The sequence below is a fragment of the Myotis lucifugus genome, unplaced genomic scaffold (assembly GCF_000147115.1).
Source record: "Myotis lucifugus unplaced genomic scaffold, Myoluc2.0 scaffold_468, whole genome shotgun sequence".
In the NCBI taxonomy this organism is placed as follows: domain Eukaryota; kingdom Metazoa; phylum Chordata; class Mammalia; order Chiroptera; family Vespertilionidae; genus Myotis; species Myotis lucifugus.
The window spans coordinates 424,699-436,155 of record NW_005871516.1 but is presented as its reverse complement, the minus strand read 5'-3'; the positions used below and the strand labels follow the sequence as shown (position 1 = coordinate 436,155).

At 44.9% G+C, this 11,457-nt stretch overlaps 1 protein-coding gene across 1 annotated transcript in view; it reads right to left on the bottom strand.

The window, feature by feature from the left end:
- The window catches only part of LOC102417876 (beclin-2-like), a 12,524-nt gene extending 4,169 nt beyond the window's left edge, over window positions 1-8,355 (bottom strand). The window contains exon 1 of the mRNA XM_006103199.3: window positions 7,067-8,355. Within this exon, the coding sequence (XP_006103261.2) occupies window positions 7,067-8,355 (1,289 nt within the window). The remainder of the gene's footprint in view (window positions 1-7,066) is intronic.
- Window positions 8,356-11,457: the final 3,102 nt, after the last annotated feature.

The following is an 11,457-nucleotide window of genomic DNA, read 5'->3' as shown; positions in this document are numbered from 1 at the left end:
CCGAGTCTGTTCTATCCATGAAACTAAGGCTTTCTTTACGTTCCATGCTGCTTCCCACCCTTTTTCCTTCTTCCTGAAACAGTATTCTGCTGGGGTTCTTGTCCCAGCATCAAGAAGGGTTCAGGAATCTGGAAAAGGCTGTGTGTAGATGACATAGGAATCCAGAGACTAATAAAGAGTCCGGAGACGAGATATACTTTAGAAAGGCACTTATTTCAATAAATTAGTCTAAAATAAGGTTTATTTTTTAACTTTTCTTATCCTAGGTTATGAACAGTAATCAAATTTCTGCAACTAGACTCTGAATAACTTCACATAAGCTTTATTAAACAGGAAAAAATACAAATTATTCAGCTTTCTTTAGGAGACCTAGTAATTTAATTATAGTACTTCAGATGTTTGAAGAAAACCTTTATTACATTACAGAGGACCTTTCAGGCCACACTGAAAGTCCCAACTAAAAAAGTGTTTTTCTTTTACACAGAGGAACCTACAGAGTTGGTTCTTGATGCTTTGACAAATACTGCCGCAAGGCCATATATTTCAAGTCATTACTCATTTATGGTGACTGTACTTATTTTCAGATTTGGTATTTTAACAATTTTTAGTTTATTCTGTAAATATTAGTGAAATATATTTAAAAATTTTTAAATTTCTCCTTTTTATTAAATTTAGAATAATATTTTTAAACTGCATTCCCTTTTGGCTTATTTGCATATACAGAGGGATTATGGGAAGCCTTTAGTAACTTTCTTAGAAGAATTTACTTTACTAGGATTAAATTGCTTACACAGACATTGGCTTCTCAGATAACTTAGTTTATATGAAACCTTGATTATATTTTTTAAAAGCTAATTTATTAAGTAATTTAAGTAGGCATTTTTATTAAAACAGCAAAGCAAGTAAATTTATAAAGTTATACGTTTGATTCACAAGGTGCAAATGCTGCCCCACCTCCAGCCTAATTAAAAATGCAGGCGGTGAGGAGCTTTTGTTTTTTAAATTCTGTCTTAAAATTCCACTGCTATATTTTAAGAGATATTAAACAAAATAACTTGTTTTGCCCTTTTTAGAGGCCAAAACCCTTATAACACATAAGGGTTTACTTATATGTATATAAGTAAAATGTATTTATTAATTTTTATTTGATAAAGCTTTCCATGTGATTTCAAGTATATTAAATTTGGTTAAATTCAAAAATATTTCCTTTAAGAGTAACTTTTAAAAACATTTCAGGGCCCGTGAAATGTCTCAAGGTTATTCCTTGGTTATAGTTTTGAAATCCAACCTGAAAGACCATCAAATATATATATGTGATTTAAAGATTATATACCTTTATAATTATTTTAAGATATCAATTATATTTAAACCGGTTTTAGTATTAAAAATTTCGGTTGGGATCAGAGAATTAATCCTCTTTTTTAATTAGACCAATAAGCAATATATTTTGAATTCCTAATTATTTTCAGAGAAAACTCAAGATTTTCTTAAAATTAAATTTCTATACTTATGCATTTAGTTACCACAACTATAATTTCTCCCAATTTCTTTTAACTAGAACTTTAAACTCTTAGCTGGCAAGTTAAATATTTAGCATTTCTTTAGATTAATAACACCTTATATATATTCTTAAGAATAAATTTGAAAAATACAAGACACAATCAATAGATTCAATTCTGTCCTCTAGATTTTTAATGAGGCAAATTTAAACTTTACTTTTTAGTTTCCAGCGGCTCTGGAAAACCACATTTGCCGAGGCCGGTTTGGCTCAGTGGATGGAGCGTCGGCCTGCGGACTGAAAGGGCCCAGGTTCGATTCTGGTCAAGGGCATGTACCTGGGTTGCGGGCACATCCCCAGTGGGAGATGTGCAGGAGGCAGCTGATCGATGTTTCTCTCTCATCGATGTTTCTAGCTCTCTGTCTCTCTCCCTTCCTCTCTGTAAAAAATCAATGAAATGTATAAAAAAAAAAAACAACAGTAATTAAAAAAAAAAAGAAAGAAAACCACATTTGAGGCTTGTAAAGCAGGTTCTGACCTACCTGGTCTTTTCAGATGTAAATTGACCATATTCTTTTCTGCTGGAAATGTGACTTCACTAGCCCTAAGGATGAGAGACCTGGAAGCAAGCCTGTCTTAAGAAGTTGCCACCGGTGGGAAATTTTTTTGGTCTACCAGCTTGTTCTGTTGGGGGAAGGGCAACTAGCCCCCCAATTAACAAAGGGCGTTGCCAGTTTTTACCTGGGCTACCTAGATTTTTATAATTAATATATTTCAATAATTCTTGAGATTCAAATCCAATTATTATTATTTTTTAAATATATTTTATTGATTTTTTTTTTTTACAGAGAGGAAGGGAGAAGGAGAGGGATAGTTAGAAACATTGATGAGAGAGAAACATCGATTCAGCTGCCTCTTGCACACCCCCTACTGGGGATGTGCCCGCAACCCAGGTACATGCCCTTGCCGGAATCGAACCTGGGACCTTTCAGTCCGCAGGCCGATGCTCTATCCACTGAGCCAAACCGGTCAGGGCTCCAATTATTATTTTAAGGCCTATTTTTTAGATTAATTTTTGTAACGGAGACAATGTTACTGAATTTCTTTGCGGCCTAACAGTTAACTTTGCAATGCGGTTCATTAGCAATTTAAAGACTACTCTTTATTATGGAAAATACCAGTCTTAGAACCAGCCTGCATTCTTTCCTTTGGTCAAATTTGCCATTTTTCTTAGGAAATAATCCGTCTTGGGTTTTATTTTGTACCATCACAAAGAGAGATTTAAGCCTAGCTTATTAAAATCCAAAATCGGACTGTGCGCACATTTCGTCCCAAGCTAATTTCTCTCTTTATGAGCACAGAAATCCCAGACACATTTCTAAATTTTGTAAAACTTTTCGTGGCGAGAAGGAGACTTTAAATGAGCATATTCGGAGAGGGGCATCCATATTGGATCACCACGTGGCTCCTTCCTTCCCTTCCCCCACATCCTGCTTTGGGGGAAGTTTCAGCCAATGACTCAGATGGCGTATTTTTTTCCCCAAAGTCATGCTTAATAGAAAAACAGATTTTAAATGTATCCTATTCAGGTTTGGGAAAATGCCTTTAAGCCATTTCCAACAGGTGACTACATGTGTGACTCAACCCTGTTGAGTCCCCAGGCCATATCAACCTTTGGATGAAACTTTTGAAATTATGACATCCTGCCAAAACCGGTTTGGCTCAGTGGATAGAGCGTCGGCCTGCGGACTGAAGGGTCCCAGGTTCGATTCCGGTCAAGGGCATGTACCTTGGTTTCGGGCACATCCCCAGTGGGGAGTGTGCAGGAGGCAGCTGATCGATGGTTCTCTCTCATCGATGTTTCTAGCTCTCTATCTCTCTCCCTTCCTCTCTGTAAAAAATCAATAAAATATATTTTTTAAAAAAAGAAAAGAAATTATGACATCCTGGAATTGGTTCCTGGCAGTATTCCCTCCGTATGACCTATTTGAGATTAAAAACCTTTTTCTAATGAGTGACATTCTTCATTAGCTGCAAGTTCAGCTTGTCCCAGGATACCAAGGCCAGCCCCTACTCTTCCAAGTATTCCCCTTTTGCTTCTTTTAGGGGGCCAATGTTGTTGGATCCACCAGGAATGTTGTTGCCATTGGGTAGTTATGGCTTGGGAGCAGTTAGGGTATACTGAGTGGACCCCAAAATGTTGAGTTTCCCATGCCATAGTTAAATGGGTGAAGGTGACCCCCAAATGAGCTAGAGTTTAAGTATTCCATAGGGCTTCCCACAAGCATCCAGGATGCTAGGATGGTGGGGTAGTTAGACATATCTACCCACCAAGTGATCCCAATAATTTCTGAAATGGGGATCCATTGATTTCTTTCTTTTTCACAGACATCCAGCCACAAGAGTATGGCTGGTGAGTCCGAGGACAAGATATTCTATGACAGATAGGACAGGCTGCTGCAAGCCTTTTGCCATCATATTCAGGTGTTTTTCTTAGCTTTTCATCATCCATCTCTATAGCTATACAATATTCATCCAGATTAGATCCATATACAATTCTACCAGTGGAATTATCAGGGAGGTATTTGCCTAAGGTGGGTCCTTTATAATAGATATAGTCAGAAAAAAAATGTACCAAAGCTTATATTGATAGTAGGAGAAGACCAATGTGTGGCTAACAAAGCATTAATTTCACTATCATACCTGATCATCAGAACATCATTGTGCAGTAGGTGGGAAAGATTAGCAGGTATCCAAGTTTACACCAAATCTCCTGGTTGTAAGCCATGATCTTTGAAATCTTCGTCTCCTGGGAGTGAACTGTGAAATGAATCTGTTACCAATTTGTTAGTTCCTACAATGCAGAATGTCTTCTCTTTACTTTTCCTTCTATTTGGGAAACAAAAGATTTAAAAGTCAACAATATTTTGAACAGTCATAAGAATAATTATCCTCGCCAAAACCGGTTTGGCTCGGTGGATAGAGCGTCGGCCTGCGGACTGAAAGGTCCTGGGTTCGATTCCGGTCAAGGGCATGTACCTTGGTTGCGGGCACATCCCCAGTAGGAGGTGTGCGGGAGGCAGCTGAATCGATGTTTCTCTCTCATCGATGTTTCTAACTCTCTATCCCTCTCCCTTCCTCTCTGTAAAAAATCAATAAAAATATTTTTTAAAAAAAAAGAATAATTATCCTCAATTCATTTGGTCCCATAGTTATTTTTCTTTATCTTGATTATTTGCCAGTAGTTTTTGAATTCAGTTATTCCTTGAAGTTCTATAAATCTTCATCCAGTTCAAAAATATGACCTGCTTACAAGCCTGCAATTTAGAGTAAGTCAGAGTCCTTTTCATGGATTTCTCTAAACATATAATATACCTACAAATGCATCGGAATAAAGCTGTACACGAATGACAAAATTTAAAAGTGGCATGGTTATAGATTTGATAAAAAACTTTGCTTTTCTATAAAATATAACATTCTAAGACAACAATTTCTTTGTAAGTAATAATCCTTGTAAAATGACATAGAGAATATAAAATTTGTATACCTTTATTTTTTTAAAATATATTTTATTGATTTTTTTTATAGAGAGGTAGGGAAAGGGAGAAGGATAGAGTGTTTGAAACATTGATGAGAGGAACATCGATCAGCTGCCTCCTGCACATCCCCCACTGGGGATGTGCCCGCAACCCAGGTACATGCCCTTGACCGGAATCGAACCTAGGATCCTTCAGTCCGAAGGCCAACTCTCTATCCACTGAGCCAAACCGGTTAGGGCAAAATTTGTATTCCTTTAGATTCAATTATAATTTCAGCATATAAATAATAAATAATATGTTAGATTTTAAAATGAGGCACATAGCTTATTGCAGGCAGTGTATTCAGCATTGGAAATAATTCATAAACTCCCAATCTGTGAAAAGCAAATAGCTAGAGCATCACTGGCAGACGCCCTCACAGGTAATCATGACTCTTGGCTTGTTCGGGGTCCCTAACGGGACACATGCTACCCTACCCCCCTGAAAGTTTCCTGTTTGAACTTGACTCTGAATCTCTACAAGTTCCTTTCTGAAGCAGATGCCTTAACAACCCACGTGACCTGTCCCTTGCTCTTGATTGGAGCTCAGGCACACGGTCTTTCCCGATTGGCTAATTCAAAAGGAGGGGTTGGCCTTCGCTGTTTCAAGATGGCGGCCCCCAGGGGAGCAGCAAGACATGGGTCCTGGGTTCGATTCCAGTCAAGCGCACATGCCTGGGTTGTGGGCTCCATCCCCAGTAGGGGGTGTGGAGGAGGCAGCTAATCAATGATTCTCTCACATCATTGATGTTTCTATAGCTTTCTCCCTCTCCCTTCCTCTCTGAAATCAACAAAAATATATTTTGAAAAAAACAAACACTGACCTCAATTCCTCAACCACAATAAGGCTGTGAAGCCATAGGGCCTGCCTGTCCCAGTGTCCAGCAGACGGCAGCGTGCCAGCCACCCAATCCTGGAGGGGCAGGTGTGGTCTTGCAGTCTCCCTGGGCTGTGGCCTGGGGCTTCAAGCCTACGTGCATGGCTGGGTCACATGTCAGGGACATTGATCTACCAGGAAACACTTTATTTAAAAATATATTGTTTTATTGATTTCAGAGAGGAAGGGAGAGGAAGAGAAACATCACTGATAAGAGAGAATCATTGACTGGCTGCCTCCTGCACGCCCCCCTCACTGGGGATCGAGCCTGCAACCGGGCATGTGCCCTGACTGGGAATCTAACTGTGACATCCTGGTTCATAGGTCAACACTTATTTTCTTTTTAATATATTTTATTGATTTTTCACTGAGAAGAAGGGAGAGGGATAGAGAGTTTGAAACATCGATGAGAGAGAAACATCAATCAGCTGCCTCCTGAACACCCCCTCCTGGGGATGTGCCTGCAACCAAGGTACATGCCCTTGACCAGAATCGAACCTGGGACCCTTCATTCCGCAGGCCGACGCTCTATCCACTGAGCCAAACCGGTTAGGGCAACACTTATTTTCTTATTAAAAAATTGAAGACCTGTACCTTGCTCCTTACCACCCCCTCTCCTCTTATCCCCACCCTGTTCTTTCCCTCTACAAAGCTTTTTCCCATCACCTTCCCATTTAACCTTTGCTGCCATTTTGAATTTGTCCAGGTGAGGAAGGGAAGGAGGAAAGTACAAGAGGACAGGGTTGTGCCGGGGAAGGCACAATGGCCTTGCTTTGCTGTGGGCAATTCTCTCATTCCTCTTCGATTAATTTCTGTGTCATTTATTACTAAAGTTATAAACTTGTCATATGTTCAGTTTTATAATTGATCTGATAAGATACTATAAAGCAAAGAAACCCACAAATTTATTTTATTTCTTTATTTTGTTATTTTCCATCACCATTTATTCCCCCATACCCCGGTCCATGTACATGAATTCTCTTTTTTTGCTCAATCCCTCCACCCCTCTCACCCCACCCCCATCAGAGCTGTCTGCCTGTTCTCTCTGAGTCTGTTTCTATAGTGTGTTCTTTCTCTTAGCATAATGTTCCAATGCAGTTATTTGTGAGGATACCTTAAGGAGACCCAGTCCAGACTCCACTTAAAATTTGTAAGCATGAGCTTGAGCGCCTTTGTCCACCGCTCCTCCGTGTTCTGGTGGGTTCTGATGGAGTAGAATTCACCGGATCCTGGGTCCTCCATCAGGCCCTGCTCCACGTGGATCCTGTAGGGCATGGAGAGAGCTGGCTCGCCCTTCTTGGCCTCCTCATTGAACTGCTGCATGCAGTCCAGGAAGGCCACCATGGCCTGGTCAAACTTGCTGTTCGAGAGTGAGTTCTTCCCCCCGGTGCAGAACAAGGGCAGCTCCACGGGGTCCTCTGTCAGTGACTTCAGGTAGGAGTGGTCTCCGCAGGGGACGAGCTGGTACCTCTGAAACTGCAGACCCACTGTGTTGGACAAGGCCACGAGCAGCAAGGCTGTGTGCCCCCAGGCTGCATTGATCTCCCTCCAGCTCACCAGGACAGTGGGGACACAACCCAACCTGAAGCTATTGATGATGGCCAGGGGGCCGTCACAGCAGATCTCAAACGCGGCCTTGAAGGCGTTGGTTCTCTTCAGCTGGGCCAGCTGGGTCTGGGCGTACAGCAGCCGGTCCTCCAAGCTCAACAGCTCGTCCTGCAGTTCCTGTTGCTGCCACTGAAGTTCACCGAGGTCCTTGTGGCGCTGCCTTTCCTGCTGCTCCAGCGTCTCCGTCTCTGCCCGGGCTGCCTCCAGGGCCACAGCTGTCCTGTCTCGGTTCTTCTCCACCTCCTCCAGCTCCTGGACCAGCCTGGCTTCCTCCCGCTCCACCACCTTCAGCTCCTGCTCCAGCGTCTCCCTCACGTCCTCACCTAATCCATCCCTGGTCTCCAAACAGCGCTTGTAGGTCTGACTCTCAGACTCTGAGATCCTGAGCTGGCTGTCCAGCTGCCGCAAGAGACTGTCAGTGCAGTCCTCGCACAGGGGGTGGTCCAGCTCTTCCCCGGATAGGACGTCACCAAGGCCCGCGATGGTCCTCTGGATGCTACTGAGAGTCCTCTCAGAGGCCAGCTCCCCGAGCAGGGTGAAGTGGCTGGGATTGTCCCTGGACATCTCCCCGTCATCAGGGATGGTCCAGCCGGAGGCACTCCCCTGTAGCTCTTCCAGGTCCGTCTCCTTCCTGGAGGCAGAGCCTTCCTCCGGAGTGTCTCCCGGCTCCCCTTGAGCTGAGGGGAAGGCCAAAGCTGCAGGTTCTTGGCTGAGGTCAAGGCCCGAGGTCTCCGTGGACTGGGTCAGCTTCAGGGGCCGGCGGCAGAAATGGCAGAGGAAGGGGATGGAGGACATGGTGGAGATCTTGATTTCCACCCTGGACTCTAAGTTCCCTCTGGCTACCGTGTTCCTTCTCCATTTATACTTTAGTAAGGGCCTTTAGGGGCATGAGTTTTAAAATGCGTATCTCATGTGTCACTCTCCCGCCTCCTACGTGACCCTCCCTAGATACCAGGGAGTGAGTCTTTCTCCAAGAATTAAAGACAAGCATCTCATTTCTTTAACATTTTTAAGGCAGATCATCTGAGTAATCTTCCTACACTTGATCTTAGCCAAAAGGCCCAGAACTGAGAGTAACCTTCCTAAAACTAAAATCTGATCATGGTGCTTCCCTCCTTAAAACATGTAATGCCCTTATCTGACCTTGAGATAAGGTCTTAACCTCTTTTATTTTTTAATATATTTTTATTGATTTCAGAGAGGAGTGGAGAGGGAGATATAGAAAACATCAATGATGAGAGAGACTCTCTGCTCGGTTCTCTCCCTCCTGAGCCCCCACCGTGATTGAGCTTGCAAGCCAGGCATGTAAATCTTGAGTGGAATTGAACCTGGAACCCTTCTGTTCACAGGACGCCGCTGTGTATCTTGAGCTAATCTAAGCAGGACAAGGTCTTAAGGTCCTGACCTGATTCTGTCCATGTTTCCAGGTTCTTGTCTCCTAGTTCTTGGTTGTTTACTTTTAAATTCCCAGCACACCTTCCTCCTGATAGAATGGTTCACTGAGGCTGGAGGTGGAAATATCGCAAGGATCATAGTCCACAGCAGGTGCGGAGGCAGGGCAGGTGTGGCCTCGGTTAGGGGGCCCGGGTGGGGGTGGGGGTGGGGGGCCGCGCGGGCAGGGCGGGCACGGAGACCCTGAGCTTCTCAGTCTGGAAGCTGGCAAGGCCCTTCTGCTAGTAGACAGCCTCATGGATGAACGCGGGTACCCGGTGGACTCCCCCTCCCAGAGCACATCCTCAGCGCTGAACCTCTGGAAGGTGGGTGTACTGAGCCCTGGGGCTGGAAGCCTCAGTCCCTGGTGGAAGAGCTGGGTAGAATCCGGAGCTGAGGCCACCAAGGCCCTCAACCTGGTGCAAAGGTTGGCCCACAGCACTCCGAGGCGGGGGCCCAGCTCCGGGACTGGGGACCAGGAGGGAACAGGTCAGGCAGGCATCCCAGACACTTGGACACTCCAGAGCCCAGGCCCCTGACACCGCCCATCACCTCTCTGCTCATTTCTCGCCACCCTCACCCATGGGCCCCTCTGTATTCCTGAAAAACGATTGCATTTCTCTCTCTCTCTCTCTCTCTCTCTCTCTCTCTCTCTCTCTCTCTCTCTCTCTTCTTTTATTGATTTTTATTGAGAGTGGAAGGGAGAGGGAGAAACATCAATGAGAGCAAAACATTGACTTCTGTCAACCACCCAGTGAAGCACACTAACAAACCAGAGCTTTAAACCTGCAGTTATTGACCGGGTGGAGCAGAGTATGACATAAACACAGAAGGACCAGCCATTTGGGGACTGTGGTTGAGCGTTGACCTAGGAACCAGAGGATCACGGTTCCATTCCTGGTCAAGGCACATGTCTGGGTTGTGGACTTGATCCAGAGTGTGGGGCGTGTAGGAGGCAGCTCATCAGTGATGTTTCTCTCTCTCCCTCTCCCTTCCTCTCTGAAATCAACAAAAATATATTTTGAAAAAAACAAACACAGACCTCAATTCCTCAACCACAATAAGGGTGTGAAGCCATAGGGCCTGCCTGTCCCAGTGTCCAGCAGACGGCAGCGTGCCAGCCACCCAATCCTGGAGGGGCAGGTGTGGTCTTGGAGTCTCCCTGGGCTGTGGCCTGGGGCTTCAAGCCTACGTGCCTGGCTGGATCACATGTCAGGGACATTGTTCTAGCAGGAAACACTTTATTTAAAAATATATATTTTTATTGATTTCAGAGAGGAAGGGAGAGGAAGAGAGAAAAACATCACTGATGTGAGAATCATTGACCGGCTGCCTCTTGTACACCCCCCCAACCCCTCACTGGGGATCGAGCCTGCAACCAGGCATGTGCCCTGACTGGGAATCTAACTATGACATCCTGGTTCATAAGTCAACACTTATTTTCTTATCAAAATACTAGAGGCCCGGTGCACAAAAATGTGTGCACTGGCGGGGGAGGCAAAGTGGGGGGTGTCCCTCAGCCCCACTGGTGCCCTCTCACAGTCTGGGACCCGTCGGGAGATAACCACCTGCTGGCTTAGGCCCACTCCCCGGGTGGCAGATGGCAGGACCAATCCCTCCATGCCTGCCCCACCTCCCCGGGTTGCACACACGGCAGGGCCGATCCGGGGTTTGGGGCACTGCCCCAGGCGGGTCGTACCCGGGACAACTGGACAGGCCGGCCAATTGCTGCTGCCCTGCCCGGCCAACCCGGGTCGGGTCCCACATGGGTCTCCCTCACGTCCTCACCTCATCCATCCCTGGTCTCCTAATGGCGTTTGTAGGTCTGACTGTCAGACTCTGAGATCCTGAGCTGGCTGTCCAGCTGCTCTAAGAGACTGTCAGTGCAGTCCTCGCACAGGGGTTGGCCCAGCTCTTCACTGGATAGTACGTTCCAAAAGCCCGTGGTGGTCCTCTGGATGCTACTGAGAGTCCTCCCAGAGGCCACTTCCTGAGCAGGGTGAAGTGGCTGGGATTGTCCCTGGACATCTGGCCATCACCAGGGATGGTCCAGCCGAAGGCACTACCCTGCAGCCATATATACATGACCTGTATATATACTCATTTTAAAGGAGAAAAAAAAATCACATACTACAGAAATGAACTTGTTTTTTTTTAATATATTTTATTGATTTTTTACAGAGAGGAAGGGAGAGAGATAGAGAGTCAGAAACATCGATGAGAGAGAAACATCGATCAGCTGCCTCCTGCACATCTCCCACTGGGGATGTGCCCGCAACCCAGGTACATGCCCTTGACCGGAATCGAACCTGGGACCTTTCAGTCCACAGGCCAATGCTCTATCCACTGAGCCAAACCGGTTTCGGCGAACTTGTTTTTTTTTTTTTAACCAAACTGGTCTAATGCCTACCGTATTACACAGTAAAATACATATTCTATCAACAAGTGAATCTAAAAATCAAGTGA